This window comes from Agelaius tricolor, unplaced genomic scaffold (genome assembly GCF_023055355.1).
Source record: "Agelaius tricolor isolate 1412-34295 unplaced genomic scaffold, bAgeTri1.0.p SCAF_18, whole genome shotgun sequence".
Taxonomy (NCBI): Eukaryota; Metazoa; Chordata; class Aves; order Passeriformes; family Icteridae; genus Agelaius; species Agelaius tricolor.
Genome location: NW_027269278.1, coordinates 4,859,780 through 4,885,433, shown reverse-complemented (window position 1 = coordinate 4,885,433; position 25,654 = coordinate 4,859,780). Strand labels below are relative to the sequence as shown.

The 25,654-nt window shown below is 41.4% G+C and overlaps 1 protein-coding gene across 1 annotated transcript; it reads right to left on the bottom strand.

The window, feature by feature from the left end:
• Nucleotides 1-740: 740 nt before the first annotated feature.
• Nucleotides 741-23,695, bottom strand: PANK3 (pantothenate kinase 3). Its single transcript, XM_071443104.1, has 7 exons — nt 23,223-23,695; nt 14,170-14,522; nt 13,076-13,329; nt 12,793-12,969; nt 10,743-10,866; nt 8,364-8,489; nt 741-7,053 (listed from the first exon to the last, which is right to left on the bottom strand). The coding sequence occupies exons 1-7, from the start codon at nt 23,248-23,250 to the stop codon at nt 7,003-7,005; spliced, it is 1,113 nt and encodes a 370-aa protein (XP_071299205.1). The 5' UTR covers nt 23,251-23,695; the 3' UTR covers nt 741-7,002.
• Nucleotides 23,696-25,654: the final 1,959 nt, after the last annotated feature.

The following is a 25,654-nucleotide window of genomic DNA, read 5'->3' as shown; positions in this document are numbered from 1 at the left end:
TGCAATTCCCTCCACAAGGCAAACTGAACAAATCAGAACTCCCTAAACTTGTAAAGAATTTGTGTTCCCCTAAAGAACATCGCCGTGGTGCAGAGCTCATTGGAGACACAACACAGGAAGGACTTTTCATTTCTGGTGGTTTAGAGCAAATCTCTGTGGTTTGGATGGCTAAAACATTTGCAGAGAAGCCTGAAGGACCATGTCTGCCACAGCAAGCTTGTCTCAAGCTGCAGTGCCAGGATGCTGCTGTGGCTCACACTCCCCTCCTCTCAGCTTCCTGCCCACTGGGACCCACTTAGGACAACTTCAGGATGACAGAGTTTGGCATTTCAAAACATAAGCAAAGGCAATTCCAAGAGAGGGGTGATTTATATATGCAGTCTGCACTTGGCACATGAAGGTTTTATTCAGTAAAACGTGACACTGAGCTCCCCATGCCTGTGCAGGGAGCAGCAGGTGCTCCCAGGTGGATTTGGAAGGGAAAGCTTTGAATGCTTCTAGAGCACACTTGACTCTTCAACACTGCAAACCAGGCACATCCAGTGTTTCTGAAAACTGCACCTGAATCCAAGAGCTGTGAATTATCAGCTTATGAGAGGAAGAAAAGAGCACGAAACCACAGCAGTCACAGATATTCTGCCACAACCCCCAGTATCAAATGTTGCAGAAATTTACAATGCCAAAAGAAAAGAACACACCCAGAAATCCCTCCCACAAAACCCACAAATGCAGGCCAACAATGAACAATCTCAAATTATTTATTAGGAAAAGACAAAGTACTGTTTCAACATTCGTACAGAACAAATGGCAATAAAACCAGGAAAATAAACTGTAAAAAGTAGGCCCATGACAGAGGAGTTGGTTTATGATAAAGCAAATGAAATCCAAACTTCACTCATGCAAACAAGCAGTAAAGAATTATTTACAGTTTTGATGGGATGAATTACAGCATTGTCCATATTTGGGCCCAAATCAAATTACTCAGTGACATATTAAAGGGATCTAATCTGTACATTCAATAACGAGAATCTATAAAAAGAAAAATAATTTAAACAATTTACAAGAGCTGTATTACAGATGGCATAAAGGCATCATTTACAAGAGCTGTTTAACAGGTGACACAAAGGTATTCATGAGTAATTTATGATGAAAAATTTGTAGCACATATTTTTACATCACATCTTCAGTGTCTGAACAGTAAACAAGAAAGCAGAGACATACCATGAGTGCAATGTAATAGAATAAGGCAACTTAACCAAATGGCTCTTCAGAGAACTTCCATCCTACCAGGGTTTACAAGTTACAGATTTGCCTCTCTGCTTTGCTAACTAAAACAAATACTTGAAGACAGCATCTGGTGATTACAAGGCCTGCATATGATGAGACAATAAATGGAAAATTAAATGTTTGTTTGGTAAAATGCCAAAACTCAAGAATGTAAAAGTGCAGGTTATCTAAAGCCCTCTATACCCTAACACAAACACATTAATTTTCACGTTCTAGGTGCTGTAATTTAATGTCTCAAAATACTAATTCACTAGTCTTTCATAATGCACAATCTGAAACTAATACACCTCCTCCCAAAGCTTGTATTTACAATTTCTTAAACTGATGCCAGAAATTTAAATTGTGAAATGCCAGCAATTTATAGCAAAGGTTAGCAACCAGCACTCTATATTCCAGTTCAGTTTATAGGCGACACTAATTAGCACATTTAGATTTTAAAATTACTTTAAATGGGTATTTCTGACTTTTCAACAGCTTTCCTAAACACTTTCAGTAGTGGCTAACATTCTTGGAAGTTTTAGCAGAGAACAAATGCCAATTGTGTTCTACTTGACACAAATTTGTGCAAAGAGCTACAGTAACAAAACAAGATGAAGATTAACATGGAAATGCAGCTATGAAAACCCATCTGTCTCCTGATGTGCCACGGGCCTCACATAAAGCAGCACAGGAAGCCACACCTGCCAATGACTTGCCACATTAACACACACAGTCCACACAGTCAAAAAAAAAACCAAACCCAAAAGGGAAACTCAAAATAAGGCCAAAGAGTATTGGCAAATGATAAAATTTAAGTCTGTCAAAAAGACCAGGCCATAAATATTTTATTTACAATTTCTATTTAGAATCTTTATTTTCAACAAATGATTTAGCACCAGCAGGAATATGCAAAGTAGCATTACTGTGCTCCCCAGGCAGAAGACCTTGAGGCCAAATCTTGCTCATTAGTTTAAAAGAATGATTTACTGAAGTAACTACACAGTGAGCAGGATTTGGCACTCAGTTATGCAAACTGAGATTGCTCAAACATATTCCATTAGCACATTAATAATTACAGACATATTACAGCATCATCTGAGATGTTTTCAAAAGTGTGTTTTTAAGAATACTTAATATGCTTTCCATGTGTGATGCAAATGAAACTAATAAAACAGGTTTCTTTGCAGACTTTTGTTAACTTAGAGAATTACTAATTTTACCACAGTTGACAAAATACTGGTGATGTATTTTGGAATACATCAGTAAGATTTTAAAGAACTTTGAGCAGGAATTATTCTTCTACACTGTATTTTTTTAATCTCCCATGGTCATGTCTGAGGACTAAATTCTCCCATTTTATTCACAGTGATTGTGAAACCCACCAGCTGTGACTGTGCATTAATGGGAAGTGAAAGAATTACCACACCCAAACAGAAACTGTGTGTCCCCAGCTCTGCACTGGGACCTACAGGCCTTGCTCAAACACTTCCAGCCTGACCCACAGATGTTTGTTCACTTTTTAACCTCAGCAAAGCTCTGTTACCTATTATATGGTTTTTAAGCCTACATAAAAAGATGTAGATAAGAAAAAAAGAAGTGACAAAGGAAAGAATTAGTCTTGTTCTAACTAGAACTGACCAGAACTAGCTCCACAGAACCACACTGACCTCCACCTCTGCTCTGAAGTCACTTCCTCAGGATTACAGTGGTACCCAGAATGTCCACAATGAAAGTGATATTTAAAAACAAGTTGACTGCAAATTTATTCATTAATGAAAATTATTACCTTGATGTGAAAGACACCATCTAATCTTTATCTAGCAGAGATCTATTCTAGATAAAAGACCCTTTAATTAGTTCCAAATGTTAAAACCCCATTGCTATTTTGAAATACTTAGAAATAGTAAGTTATTTCAATAGATCTGGAAACAGGTGTTTCCTGAAAATCTGTATTGGGTCTTGGTCTTTGTCTCTACAAAGAGTATTACAGCCCTCACAGGCACCTTGCATCTATACTGACTCAAGTGCAAGCAGGAATGTCACAGTAGCACTGAAGGAGCAGATGATCCATCAGGAGAAGGCAGAGCTTTTGATTATACAGCTGAGGCCAAGTGGGGCAATGTGGGTGGTTTCTCTTCTTTCTATCCTGAAACTCTCAGTTATGAGCACCTGCTGGCAGAACCACACAAGTGCTTGAGGGAGTTAAACATCTTCAAAAGGCAGGGCAGACACCTGAACACACTTTGGAACTCTTGAGCAAACTAAGACACAGAGTGCATCACTGCAGCTTCTCTCTGAATTCCTAAATGTATCAAGACTTTACTAAAAAGAATGAAAAATTGTTTGTATTTAAACCTCTGCTCAGTTCAGTGAAGAACACTGAGGATGTTTTAATTCCAGCCTGTTAAATATTCAAGATGTATTGTAAGAGTTCCCCTTTCATTCAAACTGCAATTACCCAAGTAGACTTAGAAAGGTCAAAGTGGTTATGTTTAATAGCTTGGAATAACTTCACCTAAGATTGAACTTCTCTACCCAGAAATAAACAGCACTTATCTCATTATAAACTTGCATGATTTTTAGGGAGATAATGATTCAATGAAACTGTGCATAATACTTGAAAGGACCAAGCTGGAGGGATAAGACCAAGAAATGCAAAATCCTTACCCCAAGACTAAGGGCTACAGGGATAGGAAGCCAGAAACCTGATGATTTTTTCCTGGTATCTCCTGCTACACTGGATTAAAGGGATCATCTCCATGGCCAATAAAATTACCTGCCATTTCTCTGGTAAGTATATTGGTTAGGAAACCTCATGGAAAAAGTCCCAGTACCATAAAATTGGCATTATATGAAAAACTCAAAAGGCACTGACATGGCTGACTGAGCTGCAAATGATTACACATTCAAAATGGGTCTTACAATTTACTTTCAAGAACTATCACAGAACTTTCCTCTAGAAAGTGGTTCCACTTGAGAAGACCACAGTAGTCCTGAGAAAACTCCACATTTTCTCTACTGTAGTACATCACACTGAATCAATTCACCCTAAAGCTGCTGCAACCCATTAGCTCTGAGGAAAAGAAATGGCAAGGGTGAAAGTAAAAACAGACTCTACCAGGAAAAAGCAACTTACTTCAGTGACTCATATAAAAGAGACAAGCATTTTCAACCTGTTTACAAGAGAATTTAGAAGAAAAGACATTAAGGCTTATCTTGCAACTATTTGTGATGCCTATCATTTCTCCTGGTGGTAGAGTCACTCTTTGGAGACTCTAGTAACAAGTTCTAAGCTGACAGAAAATGAGATGAAACCCAAAGATGTGGCTTAAACACAGGACCCCTGGGCTTTACAGTAGGGCTTGACAACTGCTGTGGTTGCTCTTGTAATGAAGTAACAATTGTGCTGATAGAATTAGCAACAGAAAGCCAATTTTTTTAGAAGCTCAAGGGAAATAAAACAGAGGTAGGGCATACTTTTTGATTCTCACAGTAGTTTCTATACAGTACAGCTATTCAAGAATTACTCCATTTGCTTATTTTGTAACTCTGTACAGTTTACTTTAAAAAATGTATGTTAGGTGACATCAACTTCAATTGGTTTAATGAACTATGGGTATTAGGTAATCATCTTCTATATGTGCTTTTGGTTAAATATACAATAGCTTCTAACTACTGCTTCAAGAGGACTGAGTATCACAAATGAAGGAGCAATAAACATGGACTAAAGGAACTGTTTCTAATGGAGCTGTAGTATGTCTCCTAAAGCACCCTTTGCAAGTAAAATATGCAGTTAGTTTGCAAAATTTTCAGCAGGCTGCCAGAACATTCAGAAAATTCAGTTTATACACAGTTTTATAACCAAATAAAGGTTACTTTTGATAGTCAATCCTAACTCAAAAGAACAGTTTACAGCATGTATAAAGACATTCTAGAAAAACTGTATTCACTTATTTTCTGAAGTGCTCTGATTTAGCATTAGATCAGCTGAACTGTGAGTGTAATTTTTAGTTGTTTATGTCTATAGTGAAACATCAAAGCAAGCACAATGGAAATGTAGTACAGGTACCAGGAAAAGCAACAATAAATGGAACTGCATTTGTGATTAGCATTGCACTTAATGAGTTGCCTACTCTAAGGTACTGTACTCTTAAAGGACCACAGAGAATTTTAAAAGCAAAAACCTGTGATGTTAGTTTGGGGCTGTGAATTTTGAGAAAGAGAAGAGTGAAAATAGCACAGGGGTTTCTAACACAAGGGGGATGTATCTGTAAATACAACACAGCCATGCTGTGGAATACTCGAGCAATCAGTTTTAAAAACCTTAAACCCCAAGATATGAACGTGTTTGGGTCTGGCTGCTCCTCATGCACTTACAGGAAATAAATTTAACAGGAAAATATCACAAAATTGGGTAGATTTAGTCCACAAAAAGTCATATAGCTACTGACTGTATAATAGTCCTGTAAGTTTAAGATCTCATGCCCTGGCTTCAGGACTGAAGTTACTGTAATAATCACAACTGTAAATTTAAAAATCTACAGAAAACCCCAAAAACCAGTTCCAGAGTATGGATTTTATCCCAAGGCCACAATTTGATGAATGGTTCCATATTGCAAGTGCATTAAATATTGGTCCATTTGCTGCTGCAATACAAACTCTGATGTCCTCAACTTCCCAAAACAAACTTCCAAATTCAAAAGTAACCTTTCAACTTCAACATCTGCTTGAATTCTGATCAACTCTTACAAAATTACAGGGAAATCACAACTGCAAATCACTCAGATGGGGCAAAAACTTTTCCAAACCCCTACAGAAATAAGCCAAAGCATCAGAATTATGAGGTCCCATAATTAATCTATTTTATAAGGATTTAGGGTACCTTTACAAATGATGATTCATGATGGCAGAATTTATGAGGCCAAAAAAACAAACAAAAAAAGTAATCCAGAAGGCATTTTGGAAGTCATGTCCTCAAAAAGAAAAAAAATTTAAAAAATCTTCCTCCCAAAACCTGCCTTTATTAATCACTGAACTCGTTTCTAAATCCAATAAAAGACAGAGGAATCTTCCCAAAATACCAGCTGAAGCTTCCAATAAATGAAGGTATCTTCATGAAACGTTCAAAATATCAACTGCTTAATCTGCTGCTTTGGCTGATTCTCTGTGTTTCTATTCTTCCCACTGGAAATTAAAGAATTAATATTACACATAAAAATAAAATAATTATTATGTTCACTGTGGGAAGCAATTGTCTACAGTTTCCTCATCTTGTCAATAGTACCTTGCTGTCTTTTGTTTTCTGTAAGTACACATAAAATTGTGCTCATAATAACAGTATAACTAATGAAAATAATTTTTTAGTCATCAATTCTATATATAAACTGATGGGGGCTAAACCTGCAATATTTGCATCCTGAGCACTTAAGGGTTTGGCATTCCTTCTTCTGGAATTTCTGGAAAGTTGTTTTCAGAGGATGTATTGCATATTAGAAGTTCACTACTGGCTACACGTACCAAAGAACATAAATTATAGCCACAAACAGTTCACTTGCCAATGCCCAGCAGAGTGAAACCCCGTTCCTTACAACAGCAATACTCAGTAGCTTCATCACTTCTTAAAAAGAGTTACAGAAAATCAGCTATTTTCATCTCCCCTCCCCAGATTTAGTTCCCATCGACATAAACAAGTGTCATTCAGGTGGAGAATAGTTCAGTGTAGTGACATCTGGGATCTCAACTGAAATTTGGCAGCCCAAGCAGAGCACCAACAGCTCCAAAGTATCCCTGTAAAAAAAAAAAAAATCAACTTTAGGTAGGGTATTAAATTCTGCAGTAATCACATTTTAGTGACAACAATCATCTGATGGATCAATGCTACAGAAAGAACATGATACACTTTTAATATCTAATGTTTCACAGTAATTAAGGCTTTGTGGAACAAACATTTTATCCTTCTTATCTAGCTTGACTTTAGGAGGTTTCCTGCCTCACCATACACTGCAGGATCACTGGGACAGGTATCAGTGACTCCTAAAGCATGGAAATCAGGTTTGGCTTTTTCTTCCTAGAGAAGCTGCATCTTTTGCTTACTGAAACATCTTCAATTATTCCTAAAGTAAAAGTGAAAAATTCCTCCAATTATATCCTTACATCACATTTTTGGACTGTCTATCTACCTGCATGCAAAGAACCATGTTCTCATGTTGAATTATTTTTCCCCTGTGGACTGAAATCTTCCCCCTCCCTATAACTAAGAAGTATTCAAGTGTTTAGAATATACACTTGATCAAATGTGAGTTTAAAATTTACCCAAGAAAAATCTGAAGAGGGCAGAACTAACAAGGAACCATTCCACTGCTACTGTGGCCATCAGAACAGACTGTCAGCCTTGGGATAAACAATAAAGGAAAAGAGTTGTGAAAATCAACTGAAGGGAATAGATGCAATGCTGTCATATTTTCAGACCAAGAAACTGAGGACAAAAATTCCCAACCCACTGCCCAGAAGCTGCAAGTCAGCAACTGTTGCACCTGGAACTAATACTGATTGCTCATATTTCAACCAAACCAGGTCAAAGCTCTCAATACTGCATACTGAGACAGCAGAAGCTGCCCAAAAGCAGGTTATTCTCAAAGCATAAAATCACTACAACAGCTCTGAGGGGTCTGTTGTGGAATGAAAACAGGCCTTGTCAAAGCAGTCTTGACTTTCAAGACATTGCTCAAGCTCAGCTGAGAACAATGCAAGTGTTTCAGAGGGCCAAGCTTTACATTTCTGCACTCTTTGAAACACAATACTTACTGTTGTTTCCACCCAAACCCAAGGAAGACTGCTGACCCTTAGCACAGAGTTTAACGTCTTGCTGTCCCTCTCCAGAGATCCACAGCATGAACTGAGAAACCCCAAAGTGACTGAAGTACTTCCCTGGCAGAAAACTGTTCCCAGAGAACCAATTCAGCAAGACAAACCTCCTGTTATTTCTAATATTTACTGAGCACTTGGTGCCTCAGGATATCACACATGAGAGCCACTCAGTAGAGGCATTTCTGATTTATGGTGAAACAGTACACACGGATAAATGAGCCACAGCATACCTCATGTTCTAGGAACAAGGCCTTCAGCTGACCTTTTGACCAGTAATCCAGTGCATATGCAAGAAGCTTCATTGACAAAGTATTCACACGCAAAAAGTTGCCAACAAACACAACTCTGTTTATTTTCTAAAAAAAAAAAAAAGAAAAACAGCAAAGGATTAAGTCTTTTCACTGTTTAACACGGCTTTGAAAATTAAGCTATGAAACAGAAGACTGTCTTAAGCAAGGAAAAAACCACAGAAAAACCAAACAACCCACAATTAAAGCATGGTTCCAAAATTTAAAACATGGCATACTTGGGGAGAAGGAAAAATGGTGCAACCCTTGAGAATTAAAGGACTGAATTTACAGACAAGTAGCATTTGTGTTTCAAATTAAGTGAGCATTTTCAGCAATTACACCAAAGAAAGAAGCCAGCTAAGAAAGAAATGAAATGAAAGATACTTCTGTTTGGTAGAGAAGACTCAATGCCTTCATAGCCCTGTACAATGCTGCTTGATCCATATGCAACAAGGCAGCACTGTAAAGAAGCCGAAGGCAGTAAGACATGACAGATGTTCCTTTCATCTCCAGCCCTCACTATACCTCAAGCCTGGCATCACACTAAGAGCACTTGAATATTACCAGTGAGCTGTGAATTTTAATCCAGTCAAATGTAAAAAAGTGAAAATCACTTAATATTCCTCATTAACTGCAGTAAATCCAGCAGTAAGTGAAAACATTAAACACTGGTTTAATGACCCGAGAGAAAGAGCCAAAGAAAATGTAATTGTGTTAGTCCTTAGCACAGTGCTTTAAAAAGCACTTAATTGCAGTAAATAAATGGTCATTTCTAAGTTATTACAATAACTAATATGACAATTCAACCTGTAGTCAAATGGACCATATGCAACTGTTTTTTAACCATCTTGATTAGTTCCCACTGAAGACAAATTAGACACATAGTTAAGACACAAAAGCGTAATTCTGCTCTGCTGCAAGAAATCAAAATAATTACATTTATTTCATCTTTAGACATCAGTTTAAGGAACTACTTTGTGTATCCCCATTTGCTATTTCTTATGGTTTGTAGTTCTGTGACATAGCTGGAATTAGACCAAAACCCACTCAGAATAAAGGTAGTTTGTGCAGTTTACAAGTTCTGATTTGTCCTCATTTACTCCCACCCTTAAATAGAAATTGCATAATTTGCTTAAGACATGTGGAATGTACTTTCCACTTCATCCTCATTTTAACTCTTTTGTTATTTAGCTTTGCCACAAAGCAAAAAGCCAAAATTAACACTCACAAAATTACCTTCCTTCTCCAAGACAGACACGAGAGAAAGATAATGAAACTGAGGGAGAAGTTACAATATTAAAACCAGAAAATATAATTAATCTGGCTTCTAAGCAAAAGGAGGATTACTGCAGCTAACAGGGCTGTTGATACTTCTGACACAATCACATGCAAAGATTTGAAGTAGAACTCTAAATTCAGTTGCCCAGAGTCTTCTCCAAGAAAGCTATTACTAAACCTCATTTTATCCCAAGTTTGTTGATAATGAAGGAAGAAATCCCTGCTGCTCAGACTCTCATGTCTTCTATGCCTAAAGTCAGTATTCTTCCACAGCTTTTTGGCTGTCCACACTAATACTGAACCAATACTGGTTCTTTTTTGAACTTTGAGAACCAGAAGATGGCAGGAAACCTTCTCTGTACCAACCAGCAAGATGAGAGGTGTCAAAGCAATTTTAAAGTCTCAAGAGCTAGAAAAAATTAAAAATAATGTTTATCTAGAAACAAGGCTTTGATCAGAGGATAATTTCAGCTTGGAGAAACTGCTGGAGGCCATCATTATGCACTGTTTAAAGCAGGACTTTCAGCAGCTTACATGCTGCAGTTGCTCAAGTCGTGTATTTTGAAACCTGCAAGCACAGAGTTTGTCTCTCAGAGTCCATGTCTCAGGGCTGGATGCATTCCCTGGGTGATCCTGCCTTGGCAGGGGAGCTGGACTACATCATCTCCAGGAGTCCTTGGCAACCCCAGCTGCTCTGTGGTTAAAGCACTAGGAATTGCTGCAGAATATTTTGACTGTCTCTGGAGAAGTGGGACAAGGATGTCTTGGCCAAAGGGGAGGGTACCTGATGAGGAGCTTTGTTAAAGAATGCAGCCCAAAACCTGCAGGTAAGCACAGGATTTTGTGTGTGGTGATGAAGGACCCGAAGTCCCCTTGCTAAAGCAGAGTGATTGCAGGCCCAGCTCGAAGCTACTACATGCATTTCCTCATTTCATTTGAGAATGTATTAAAAGGTTTAAAATTATACACCATTTTAGCAGTCATTTCATGTGAAGACAAATAACAGAGCTGTAGATAGATCATTTCCTGGTCAGGTTTTACCTCATTTACTGCACACATCCGGGCAATAGAGCCAATGTTATTGGTGATGGTGACCAGTATGGCTCTAGCAAGATCTTCTTTACTGACAGACTCCCTCTTCTCTTTGTAGATCATATTCCCAAAACTACAACAGGAGAAATGGCCATGAGTTACAAAGTGATTCATGTGCATTTGAAATCATTTCAAAATAGATGTTTTCATGCTGTAACAAAACCTGTGTCTCATGTTTCCTCTTTGAGGAACTTGCTTTTTAAGTTTGTATTAAATACAGCAATTTCACACTACAGCTCTATTTATTCCTTCACAGGAATCAGTAAATTGTGTTACAATAACAGCCCCCCAGCAAATTATTTTTGTTCAGATTGCTGACTTCCATGAAGAACCACCTACAGTAAAACAATTTTATTCTTCACAGAAGACTACTCTGCAAATCTAGTCACTGTAAATTATGTCCCTGCTTGATGGGTAAATCCTCCACTTCTCATGTTTGCTTCCTCACAAACACCTATACAATCTTTTATTCTCAAAGTAGAAGAAAACTATGAATTGAACAATTTTATGATGGAACACAACCCTCTGAAACAAAATGAGCAGTGACAGAATGCAATTTAGGTTGCATAAATGAAGAGTTCTGGATCAGAAGGGCACTTCCCTTACCATGCCCAGCACAAAAGAAAAGACAAGAATTCATAGCTACGTGTGATATTTTACCAGCAAGGACTCTGAGCCAGATCTAAGTCAGTTTGGAGAGCAAGAATCCTGATTATTGCAGAGCTCAAAAAGCCATTAAAGCTCTTAAGGATCTTAAAAAGCAAATGAGAACAGAAAGTACCAACATAAAGCAAGGTAAAACGTTATTGACTGAAGAGTAAAGTTCACACATATTAAAACCTCTCAGCACATGGGCTCTCAAGAGGCCTGGACTCAGGTGGCTGGAGAGGGAGAACAATTAAGTTGCCATGAATTATGATTCCCTATGGAATAACAGCAAAGATTTAATGAACACTCTTATGTACATATTAGTTTCGCTTGCAGAGTTTATTTTTCTTATCTTTTGTAAGGGCAGTGAAGCTGTAATATCATTGATGATATTCCCCAATGGAAATAATGTGTGCAGCTGTGACAAAAGTCCTCTGTTGATGACAATGACATTCTCATGGTGCAAACTGTTTGTGTTCAACAGCCCTCTTCAGTGAGAAAAGTAGTTAAAACATTACATCAGGTGTCTGTTGTGACAACCACATTTCCAAAAAAAATTAGGAATTGCTCCACTGTAAGAGCAACATAAAAGCCATCTCCCACTCACCTTCCCTCTAGACAATGGCTCTACTAAAAGACTCTAGGTAATATAAAAAGAAATTTGCACTTTTTCCCCTCTCTTCTACTGATTTTGACTGGGACAAAATTCATTTTCTTCCTAGTAGCTGTGTGCTGGTTTTAGCTGGGATAGTTAATTCTCTTCATTGTAGCTACCATGGAGCTGTGTTTTGGATTTGTGCTGGAAACTGTTGATAACACAGGGATGTTTTTGTTATGCTGAGCAGTCAAGGCCTTTTCTGCTCCTCACTGCACCCCACCAGTGAGCACAATGGGGGTGCACAAAGAGTGGGGAGGAGACCATTCTGTTCTGTTCCATTTCTGTCCTGCTCAACATTCTATCTAACAGTTTTATTTTTTTCCTCCCAGTTCTCTCCCCCATCTCACTGGAGGGAGTGCCTGAGTGGCTGTGTGGTGTTTAAATACCTGCTGGGTTACAGCACACCATCTCTGCACTCTGTTCCTGCTATCACCTCGTGTTCCTTCTGACTCACACAAAGCTGTGCATGAAATACCTCAGGAGGTTTCTTCAATATTGACCTAGCAGGCACCTGCACTTGCACATGGCTTTAAACCAGCAGGAAAGCTGAGGATACATACTTTTAGGATAAAAATGTAACTTGACCACAATAAAACCATGCAGAAAAGCAGTTCTTTCTGCATGAATAGTTTAAGCCTTGTTTTTGAAGCTCCACAAACCAAGAGAAGAATCCACAAAGAGACTCCTGCTTACCTGGATGCTACAGCCCAGCCTGGTAAACCAAATCTTTCATAGTCTCCTCCATAAATGTCCCGAACCAGCTTGTCAGCATGTGTGCTGTCTCCTTTGGATGCCATCTCCAGAGCTTCTTCAAAACTTTCACAGCCTGTCAACAAACTGCACAACCCAAGGAAGGTCCCTCCACCTAGACTAAGGACAGAGAAAACCATTGCTTTTAAACAGCATTTCCTCTCATGAAAGATCCCTGTGTCATTGCCCCATGCAGTAAGAACCCCAACATAGGTTTTTAAATTACCTTGTTCCAGTTACTCTTTTATAGTTGTCTTTGGAATGGACTGATAAAATACTGACTCCTGAACCAATGTTAACAACCAGCAATGGGTATGGATCATCCAGGTTAAAAGGCATCTTTTGGCATCTCTCGGGATCTGAGGCATTTTCAAAATAATAGCACTCTGCCTGGCCATTGAAGCTGACAGAGTCTATGTACAATAAGCCTTTGACAAGGCAGTCAAGCTCATCCAGTTTGTGCAGCTGGAGGTTTCCAATCTGTGTTAAGAAAGAAAAAAAGACTGTGGCAACATGTTCTAACATTGCACAAATGTGCTACAAATTTAGGACTATATTTGTACTGCCCAACTTTAAGAAGTTATCTCACGTGACTAATTCAGGAATTTCAATGCCAACAAAGAATTCAGATCTAAATTCTTAATACAAAAACTTAAACTAGCAAGTTAATCTGAGTGTAAATCCAGATCTCAGACCTGAATCAAGAAGAGAGACGCAGTATAAGTATCTGCTTCAGTAAGCTCAAAGATCACTTTTGAATACTAAGACATGACTCCATTGAAAAATTAACAATATTTTTCATCAATTTAAATCAATAAAAAGGTCATCAAATATCCTAGAGGCCCCACTGAGTGTCATCTTGGTTGAACTCATATCTGAAAATCTGTTCAAGGTTTGTTGGGTTGCTCCCCCACCTCACAAGTCAAAACAGTAATTTCTAAGCTATCAGCATATAAAAAGCTCAATGGCATTGTACTAACTATCCTTGCAACTTCATTAACACTCCAAGGATCACAGGAAAACCACAGGTCAGAAATTCTGCAGGGCTTAAGGCTCTCTACAGTTCTGCATGTGATATTTAAGCTGCCGTTCTCTCATAAAGCACAAAGACAACTAACTGGTGCTGTGGATTCCAGGAAGGCTGGAACTCCTCACCATACTAAAATTAGTACTAAAATATATTAGAGCTCTCCAGTTTTTCAAGCTACAGGTTATTTTAACAGGTTATTTTCAAACTACAGGTTATTTTCACAGGTTATTTTCAAACTACAGGTTATTTTAACCCATCAGCTTCAGGCAGAGGCAGGGCAGGCTACCTACTGTGCGAAAATCTTCCTCGAACTTGTAGGCGCCACCGCCGGTGGCACAGAGCACCGTGTGTAGTGTTGAGAAGTTTTTGTTTCTTCCCATTTGGATAAAGGTAGGCAAATCATGAGTTGGGAACCGAATAAAGTGCAAGTTTCCTCTTCGAGCAAAAATGGTTAAGTCTTTCAGCTCCAGGTGGACGTCCCGAATGCCAGTGGATCCGTAGGCGACGTTGGAGGTCAGGTATTTGCGGATGCTCTTCAGGCTTTCCACCTCCTCCTGCTCCTCCTCTGCAGTGATGTCAATAGGTTCAAAATAGGCCAGTTTGACCAAGGTTCCCCCAATGTCCATGCCAAACCATGGGAAAGCTGTGAAGATACAAGAATGAGCCATTAGGTTTGTGGAAGAGCAAAAGCCACACATGGAGTTTAAGACTAACCCGGGTTGTACTTTTCAACAAGACAGACATTAACAAGAAAGGAAAAAGGAACAGGAAAAAGAATTTTTTTCCTCACAGGAAAAAAGAACTAGTGCTCATTTCAATTACCTGACCTTAAATATCTCTCTGGCTTCATGTAAAAATAGAAAAACGAGCAACGCTACACATTTAAATGCTGTAAGGTGCTCAGAAAGCTCAACTAAAAACTCTTCAAACTATACCCTATCTTTCATAAACAAAATTCAACCACTTTTTTTTTTTTATTGAGAATAAAGGATTAAAATAACCTTCACTTCTAAAATAACAGCTCTGGCATAGTTCAGCACAAAGACTGCAATGCACACTTGAAGAAAGCAGGTTACATATTACAGCTTACAACAGGGGCAGCCCAGGTACTCCTCCTCTAGCAGTCCCTCACATAATGTGGTTGTTGAGAGGACATTTATTTGCATGCACTTTAAAACTTGACACAGTTAAGATGCCCAATTTCTATCTCTTGAAGTCAAAGGGATGACAAATCGTCCTATTAAAAAGTGCAAGCAAAGAGAAAATTAATATTACTGATTTTAGGTTCCAGGTTTTGGTTTCTTTCCTTTTTTTTGGTGCCTTGGCTAGGAAGGGGGAATTTCTAACAGCACTAAACTACAAGTGCTTTGCCTTTATCCCTTATGTGGGATGACTGCAGTTCCTAAAAGGGATTTTGTTTATGACATGTATGACCAAAGTTTGAACATGCCTGTATCAATAAATATTCCTAACTAAGTGCAGTGAAACAGATACTTAGAAACCCTACAGCAAAAAGACAACATCTTCAACTGAGAGCTTTCCCACTGTCATTTCCCAGAAACAGTTTAAAAAAGATCCTGGATATCCAGCTAGGAAGATCATATTCTATTTCCTAATTGATACTGTACTTGGTTTTGCCTCCTCTTTTTTAGGGTTCCAATTTATCTCTTCAGATGTAATTTATATCTGACAGAAGCATGAAACTCAGGAACAAAACCAGAAAGATGTTAATATGCTGATCATGAGCAAGATGCAATTACACTGTATTTACATTACCAGTGGGATCTATGCTTGAGAAGAATGACCTACCAAAATATTGTAGTGTATTCAGGCAAGGCTGGCTGTGTGTCCATTTATTTATTGAGTGCTAAACTTAAGAAGGAAATGAAACTTCAACTTTCAGAAATGGGCATCAAGAGAATATTGTCAGATATTAACTAAAAAAAAATCAGTTGGTTATCTTACCTTGATAAACTAAATTTAAATACAAAGGTAAATTCTGTGAGGAAAATGTAGTTTGAAGTAGAAATGAAGAAGTTCTATAAACCTGGTTATCTTTTCTATAAAGCTGAGGACTAAGCATAAGACTGAGCATAGAGACACACATGAATGGAGTCTGTGACTGCATGCCAGCCTTCTTCACCCTGAGACTCTGGACATAAGAAAATCTGTCATCTTACTGTTTGACCACAGTTAGCTGAGGATTTATTAAGTGACCTCACCAAGTTTCAACCCCTTGCCATAAACAGTGCCACAAGAACAAAACTGAAGAAGGGCACTTGGTTCACCCAGCAGACCAGAAAGTGCCTGAAGGAGTCAATCCAACCATGCAGAATTTAACTAGGACACCCCAAGCCAAGCACTACCTGGATTCCACCTAGTGAATAACTGAGATCTTGTTCTCCAAAACAGGAAAGAGGGGGGAACAGCTGGAAGTTCATGTGATGAGTTTAAGGATGATTTGGTGCAAGTCATGCCTGTTTGTCAGAAGATCCACTCCATCCCATGTTAAATGATCCAAAAAGCTTTTGCAAATACAGCATTAGTCACGCCTCTCTAAGTCCTAAGGTTTAAGGATCTTGTACACCAAGTAAAAACAAGAACAGCTGAACTGTACATTTATTCCGTAATTTAAATGAGAATACGTTTTATGCTGAAAAATGGGATCATGCTGTACAAGATCAGTTTTCTGGGTTAACTGAGTGATCTTAACATCCATTTACAGACTCTGAAACTGAAGAAATAGGTCAGCTTTCACCCGTGGCAAACCCCAGGAAGTTTTACATTTTTCTATTGAAAATTTGTGAAGATTTGGCTGGCAATACATTGCTCAAGTTTCATTTGCAAGGTGGAGGAGTTCTGACAAGCAACTGGGCCCACGTACTGTTAACTTAGTCCTTATAGCAGCAAGAAGGTGTTACACAAGGATTCCTGTGCATGCAAGCCACTCTTGATTGATTTCTATGGATTTTATTACAGGTGCAGCCAGGAGAATGAAAGGCATTTTGGTTTCCAAACACAGGAGGGGATCTACATACACACAAATGGCAAGGGCACAATCAGTTGGGACTGCAAGGATACAAGATTTATCTATGCCTGAGCTGTCTTTAAATTATAGAAATACACTGATTCTACTGAATTTGAATGTAACTGTACATGGAAACTGTACATGGACACAACATGGAAACCTCATGAACCTTCCTCTTACTGCTGCAGGTTTGCTTAGGGTAGATCTTGGCTCAGGATCCATCATATCTGGATGCAGGGATACATAAATGACTCTACAAAAGGTATTTTTTTACTTCTATTTGTGGGTCAGGCTTCTCTGAGAGATTTAAGAACAGAATGGCAGCAGCAAAACCTTTAGAAAAAAATATCCCCAGCCATCAGCTTGATCCTTTCAGCAGTCACAGTTACAGAAGCATGTCAAGATGAGGCCAATGCCAATCACACAACCTTTTTTTTCAAGCTTACAGGTCTGCAGATACTAGGTTTGAAGACTTGCACAACTGTAACCATCATTCCACAGCTTCAATCCATAAGGAGAGTCAATTCCCCTGCACTAAAGCTGGACTTTTTTCCACAGCTCTGTGGGGATTAGATAATTAAAAGATTTTTTTAGCTCTTCCTCTTGACTGTTACTCCCAGGAATATTCCACAAAAAGTGATGCACAGCTCAGAGATATTCCTTGCTGAGAATTTAACTGCTATTCACAGAACAAATCCAGGGCCCAACTTTTCAAAGTTCACCTCCTCTCTGCAGTGGTCAGTCACAATTTGAAAAAAGGAAAGGTAAGAATCCAGCTTTTTATTTAACAAGCCCAACTGCTTGCATAAACTATATAAAATTCTTTCACCCATTTTGCTTTTAGGAAGTGAGGCCAGGCTCTACTTAAGAATACACAAAATACAGATCTATACTATCCAAGAAGAGACAGATATATGAAGTAGAACACTAACTGGGAAGTCAAAACCCATAAGGTGTTTAATGTGATACTTCACACCAAATTTAACTATCTTCAGGACACCAAGTGGAATACCATAACATACAACCTCCTTAATTACAAATCCAGATTTGCTTTCACTCCCCAGCTCTGCCAGGAGCCACTGTGGTCCCTACCTAGACACAGCAACTAGAAGCCCTTGCAATAAAGCAATAGATTGCTCAGTACATGCTGTGAAGACAGCTCTGAGGGACAACCTGCTCAGAATTAAAAAAAACCCCATGATCTTTAAAAGGATTCCCTAGAGCTGCTTCCTGCAATTAGAAAAGTACTTCCCGCAAGGGAAGAGTGCTGTGGTCATGTAATGATGGAGCAGTTGTGCTGAGTAAGAAAACCCATGCTGGTGTGGCTGCTGCTTGTTATTTAAACCTTAATCATCTTTGGAGATAGCACAGGGAAGCCTCATTCTCTTGTGTCTGCACTTCTCAAGTTCATGCTGTACACAGTCACAGGCAGCAGTCTTAAGGTTACTTATATCTTATCATATAAGGTCTTTATATGCCAAATGAAATAATTACAGTGCATGTCTTGTTTGTGCCAATGCAAGCACAAAGGCTGAAGTGTTTTCCTTCTTCATGGGTTTTTCAGGGGACCTTTGAAGCTTTCCACCCAGACCATACACTTGTATTCTGATTTGTACTCCCATTCTGGATCCAAAGCTGCAGGAAGTACACACTCAAAGACTTAACTACACCCCCCTTATTCAGTCAAGCCTCAGATTCCTCAGTTTAATGTTCTATTTGTATTTTGCTTTTAAACACCTTTAATACTTCACTTTCCCTGTAAGATAAAGTAACACTCTGGGTGAATCCTGTATAAATTTAACAAGAACCAACCTTCAAAGAAGAGTAGCTAACTCCTAATTCAAGCTGGGAGCTTGACACCATGGGGAAAAAAAATTCACAGCTGTCAGTGACAGCAAAGAACAGCCTACCACATCTTGTGTCATCTCTGTAAGAAAGCTTATGCATTATTAAGAAATAAGACTGTTGCACTCCAAGTACAAACACAGCTTGGGGAACAGCTGCCAAAGGGTGCCGAAGTTCATGATAATGTACAGCCTTCAAATACAACAAAGGAAAATGATCATGAAATCCACAAAAACTTAAACTTACTCCTGCCAGCACTGCAATAGTTCTTTATGGAAGTAAGCAGTATCATCAGTTCTGATGCCCAAAACTTATCTAATTCAGCCTAGTACGTAGCCTTTGGTACCAAAACTAACCTTGATCCCATTCTTATCTGAATACTGACAAGGCAAGCAACTTTTTAAAAGTTCTACTGAACTATTACACAGTTAGTGTTTATAAACACATAAACTAAATGCATTTTGCAGATTCTCCAAATACATTTTCTTATGTGTATGTGCATCCATTCTTATACTTCCAGCATTTCCCTACATCAGTAAGCAGCAAAGTACAACCTGATGGCAAATTTTAAATCAGCTGGGTGCCTAAGGCAGCTAATGTGAGCTATGAGACAAGCTAAGAGAAAACATACCAAAGCTTGCTGAACTGTGAAATTAAATTAAATTAACCTGAGGGCTGGACAGCAAAATGCCTTTGCTGTGCCCATGAACACCAATCTACATGGCCTATGAGCCTCTACAGAGCAAAACTGCACTTAAGTGTCCTTAGTCCTTGAGACACTGGAGACCTTCTCTCCTTAACAAGTTGTGTTACAGGTTTTTGGTTCAAATATCCCAAGTCCAGCTCAAAATACATATGGGCTGGACAGAATTAACATGCAAATTAAATGTATCTGACACACCCTGGCACATCCTCCCATTTTCCTTGTGGGAAAACTCCATCACGCTCTGCAAACTCCCACTCAGGCAGCTCTGATCACGCTGCAGAACAGCCCCGTTCACAGTGGGAGGACAGGTGCTAATGGGCAATTACTGGAACTGCTCTTCATGGGCTCTATCGCTGCTACGAGTGGGTACCACATAAAGCTTAATACAAGACAAAATATCGCTGCTTTCAGCTTCTCCCTCCTTGCTCATTCTGGTAATTTTGTTGACATTTCAGCAGCCATCTCTTTGGGGATAGGTGTTATTATGGTGAGATACAGAATGCAGAGGCATAATTTAACACTTAAAGATGCACTGTGTATAACACTTTTAGTGTACACTGTTCCTGGCAGTATTAATCCATTGTTAGAAATACATTTTTCAACTGCAATCAAATGAGAGCCTCTAACATCTGCGATGGGCTAATAATCAGCTTTCAAGGACCAATAAGAAAATGCTAGGATACTAAAAAACTATGCAGCAAATTCCATGGGAAAAAAAATCCATCTATTTATACAGGATTCTCCATCAGTCCAAATAGATTTTTCATCAATTTTACTACACTAATCCTCCACGTGTCCACAATTACATGCTTCCACAGAACCACACTGGAGAAAATAAACTTGAAATTTTCATCTTTCCTTTATATTGATGCAGGATTTTGCAAATCTCTGCAATGTACATTCATATATTAGCGTGTCTCAACTCGCCTCAAGGGAAATACAGGCATTTGTTGTCAAACTCTTTTCAATAAACAATCCAAAGGAACAAACTGCAAAAAGTAACACACACAGAGTGTATCAAGTACTGGAAGTCTCTGCCTTTCCTCCAGCACTGGGTCACACTCAGGGCCAAGGGGAAGGGCTCCAGCTCCCCTGGAGAGCACAGCACGCTGGCCCAGCGCTCTGCCTGCCCCTGCCAATGTGCACGGCTCTCTGAATGAGCTCCTGCTCCCTTCCCTTTGGGCAGATCCCACACAGCAGCAGCTCTGCAACACTTGCTGCTCTCACATTTGTCATCTCAACCCACAAATAACCTTTGGAAATCTCCTTGAAAATTGCCAGCCCTTCTTCCCCATGGGCATTTCCTCAGAAGAGCTATCACGCAACTGCTGCTTGGAAGGTTCCTCTGGAGGTCATCTGCTCTGACCTCTCTTACACCAGCAGGAAAACTGCCAACAGCCAGATGAGGTCAGCTACAGCTTTGTCCAGTCACCACTTTGAGCCTCAGAAGTTTTCCAAGAATCCTCCAAGAATGGAGACTCCATAACCTCTCCAGCTCCCACTGCTACGTTGACTTTAGTAGAAGGTTTTCCTGATCTGAATTTCTCTTATCTTCCTTTAAAATGCTTGACTCCTCTCATCATCAGCACATGAGATTTAAATGGCCCTTTACTAGCCTCTTTCAAGACAGCCAATCTCAGAAGCTGTGTTCCATAAATTCTGCTGTGTTTCTCACAGCTTTTACTCCATCAAATTAGTGACAGCACTGGTCAGGTGAAGATCTGGAAGGGAGGGCCACACAAGCATGTGCAGGCAGGGTACCCACATCAGGAACTCTGAACTGGTTTGGTCTTTCCATTTTACCCTCACCTCTCTCATGCCAACCACTGCATTCAGGCCTTCCTTCCTGATGCTGAACATCACAGACAAAAGTACAGGTAGACTAAAGCAACCTGCTCAATTCGACCCTGCAGGTTCTTAAGTTAAGTAACAATTATCCATTTTCCCCAGCACCACATCTGGCTCCATCACAGATGATTAGGTACTCACTTGGTCTGAGGAATGAACACCCAACAATTGTGCTCAAAAGTGTCTACAAGTGCCTTAGCCAAATGATTTGTAAACAGCCTGTAAGTGGTATTTTGAGCCCAACTCAGCTTTCATGTCCATGTGAGCATTTAAGCCAAACTGAAAGCAGTATTTGGGTACCAGAGACCCTGAACATCAATTTCCACCTTCAGGGCTTCTGTAGACCCGGTCCTCTTCAAACATTCAGCTGCTCTCTCAGAGTGACTAACCATGAGTAAAAATCTGCAGACTGAGTCTAAAGTTCACTGCCTAAGAAACTCTGTGCTATTATCTTTTAAAAAGCCACCAGCTCCAAAGCGTGTTCAAAAGTCAAGAAGAAATAACGTAGTTTGACACTGTATCCCGCCCCTCCTACTTATGTAGTTCCAACTGTTTCTAATTCCCATCATGAAAACAACATCAAAGTTCAAATTCAAGACCTGGAAGAGTGTAAGTACAACTGCAGCATATTTGAGCAGTTAAAATTTCTTGGTAGCATTTGCACTGTTATTTAACCATGAGGCTTAAATCCACCACTACAAAAAACAAAGGCTTTGAGGTCCAGCAGAGACAGTCCTGAAATTAGCAGGTTTCTACAGCAGGAGCAGCCATAGTCTCCCCATTCCAATTATCAAACCACTATAACATTTTGCAGCCAGCTACTGCTGTCTTGATGAGATTTCTTAATATTATACCAGGGGAAAACAATGTTGCCTGAACTTTACTCTTCATAAACATTATTACAGTCAATTCAGCAATTTCCACACACTGGCACTAACAAGAGGGGATGGCTACTTGTGTGCTACAAGATAGGTATTTAGGGTTTCCCCACCAGACCACAGGAAACAACCTACTTTCAAAGCCTTTTTAGTTATTTCTAGAGCTATGCTAATACTTCCTGTGTTAAATATGTGTTTGGTGATTTTCTTCTTCTTGGGCTGCTGAAAAAATAAATTTAAGACCTCACCTTCCAATATCCTGTCTTGGTTGTATGCTGTTCATTAGCCAGTCACGCTGTATGAACCACACGAGGCCTAGAAATTTGGGACTAGGCACTTTCTCTACAGTAACTCATCCTGAAAGTAAGTCCTTAAGTGTGATGGCAAAGAAAAAGATGCTAAACCCAGTGGAGCAAAACCTGCATCCCTTTCAGCTAAGGCACACCTGTATGAGCTTGACAGGTGTGTTGCCTTGCACAGCTGTGCATCTGTTACACTGAGAGCACATCAACTGCATACAGATCAACCATATTCAACCCAAATCTCTCTTTCCAAGAAGTAGCTGTAATCTTAAGACGTTTTGTTTATATTCACCTGAGTCTGAATCACGTTCACACTCTCCAAAACAAACACGGCACTCCAGAATAACACATAGCAAGAAATATTATTACAACTGTGATTATTAAAGGGGAGAATTCAGAATTTTAGTACAAGAGTTATATCTAAATATTAGTAAATAGTCTAAAAAGAATTAAAATTGATTAAAAAACCAAAACTGTAGCAACAGCAGCCACCTGCGCAGATGCTCAGCACAGCGGTTAAGTGGTTCATCAAAAAGAGCACCCATCCCCAAGAAACTGATTATATGACTTTCTATTCTAGTCCTTCCGAAGCCAGCACTGAGGATCACCTGAACCCCGACACCTCGCTCAGAGGGACGCACAGGAGCGAGACGCGTCTCTGCGGGCATCTCCCGGCTCCATGGATGGGCACCGCCCGCCGCGCGGCCCCGCGCCCCCTCCCCCGGCCCGGCCTTACACGGCTTCTTGGCATCCTTGATCTTCATGGCGCTGCGGCGGCGGCCCGGCTCGCTGCCGGCCGGGGCGGGTCTCCTGCCGCTCGCCTGATGGGGCGGGCAGCGGCGGCGGCGGCTCCGCGGGGCCGGGCCTCGCTCTCCTGATGCTCCTCGCCCGCCGGGCGCCCGCCTCCCGGGGAGCGGCGCTGGCCGCGCCCGCCGCTACGCCCGCGGCCCGGGCAGGGGCCGCTCCAGCGGCGGCATCGGCGCTCGGGCTGGGGCGGGGAGACGGGGCGGGGCGGCCGCGCTCCGCTCGCGAGGCGCCGAGTGGAGGGAGCCGAGCGGCAGCCGCGGGACGGGCCCCGGGCGGGGGAGCGCGGCGAGACTCCGCTCGGCCGCTCCGTGCAGGAGCGCGGCCCCGGCGCTGCCCCGCGGAACCCCGGCGGACACGGGCCCGGCCGGCACAAGATGGCGGCGGCGCCGGAGCCGCGGCCGCGCACACAAAGGGGCCGGGGCGGCTCCGCGCCCGCCCCGCCGCTGCCGCAGCGCTGCCCCCGCCCGGCGCGGGGCGCGCCGGGAGCCGCAGTCCGGCCGCGCCTACAGCTCCCGGCGGTCCCCGCGCCCTCACAGCAGGGCCCGGGGCCAATGGCCTCGCCTGGGCCGCGGGCACTGGGACACGGGCACTGACAGGGCACGGGCAGCGGGACACGGGCAGCGGGACACGGGCAGCGGGACACGGGCAGCGGGACACGGGCAGCGGGCACTGACAGGGCACGGGCAGCGGGACACGGGCAGTGGGACACGGGCACTGACAGGGCACGGGCCCCGCGCCGCTCTGACACCCTCAGTCGCAGCCGCGCTCCGGTGTTCGCGCTCTGCGGGTTGCCAGAGCCACGCGAATGTTGTGAAGTGAACGGGCAGTTGGCGTTTGCTTTCATTTCCCCTCGCTCGGACTGAAGTGCTCTCACAATTAAGCACCGGAGCAGTTTGGGAAGTGGCTTCTTTCCTGTGCCTGGACTCCAATGATGGCACCAGTAACTTTATTTCCCCGGAAACTTTGCCTCACCTGCTGCAGCAGGCTGATGTTTAATCACACTATCAGGTGGAAAGCAGCTCTGAGATCACTGAGTCCAGCCTAGCACCGAACACCGCTGTGTTACCTAGAGCAGAGCACCGAGTGCCGTGTCCAGTCTTCCCTTAAACACCTTCAGGGACAGTGACTCCACCACCTCCTCGGACAGCCCATTCCAATATCTAATCACCCTTTCTGTGAAGAAATTCCTCCTGATACCCAACCTTCCCTGGTCAGGTTGAGGTTGTTCCCTCTCCTGTCCCTGTTCCCTGGAGCGCAGCCCGACCCTCCCCGGCTGTCCCCTCCTGTCAGGAGCTGGGCAGAGCCACAAGGTTCCCCCAGTCCCCCTTTTCTCCAGGCTGAGCCCCTTCCCAGCTCCCTCAGCTGCTCCTGCTGCTCCGGACCCATCCCCAGCTCCATTCCCTTCTCTAAACTCGCTCCAGCTCCTCCATGTCCTTCCTGAACTGAGGTGCCCCTGCCCAGTGCCTGCCCTGGTCCTGTTGGTCACACTGATCCTGGCACAGGCCAGCGTGTCACTGGGCACTGCCGGTGGCACAACACGCTGAGGTCTCCCACCGACTGCTCACAACCCTGGCTTTCCAGCCAGGATCATAATGGGCTTTTTCCACTTTCTCCCCTCTCCTTTGTGAGAAAGTGCTCTGTAATTATAGATCAGTTACTGTGACCCAGGATGAACCCAAAAGCTCTGGTCTGGGAGGAGGATTTGGGCATAATCTCTGTCTTGGAAACTGAAGTTTCTTTGTGTCTGGAGTTTAGCTTTGGCATAAGTTTCTTCTGAAATAACTGTTCACAAACCAAAGACTGAATGCTCAGCTTCCTGGGCATGAGGTTTACTCACAAACCTGTTGTGTAAGAACAGGAGCCTTGTCTTTTCACCCTCCATTCCCCCACTGCTCCTAAACATGTAAAACCTGTCATATATTTCTTGTTCATTTTAATCCAGAATCTTTCATTAAAAAGCCAAAATTCTCTTGTGGATGCCCTTTCCCATTTATCATGTTTCGTTTCTGAAATATCTGTATTTGGAAAACTTACTCTGAAGTCTTCCAAGTGTTCTTTTTTCATCCTTTAAAGGAAGTTCAGGGTGTATTAGCAAGGCTGCAGAACTTCTCTCTTTCTGTAAGTGACGTGTAATTGTGGAAATTCCCGTGTGTTACTCTTAAAGGGAGGAAATTTTGGTGTGGTTTTGTGGTTTCTCACTGCAATGTAGTTTACTATTGAAACATTAAATCCAACCATTTACATACATGTTAGGGAATACAAGATTTAGCTGCTACCTGGAAGTTAGCTTGCTCATAAATATACAGAGTGATTGAAAAAGAGTCTTTAATTTCCTGCCTGTCACCAGACTGTGCAGTGTGG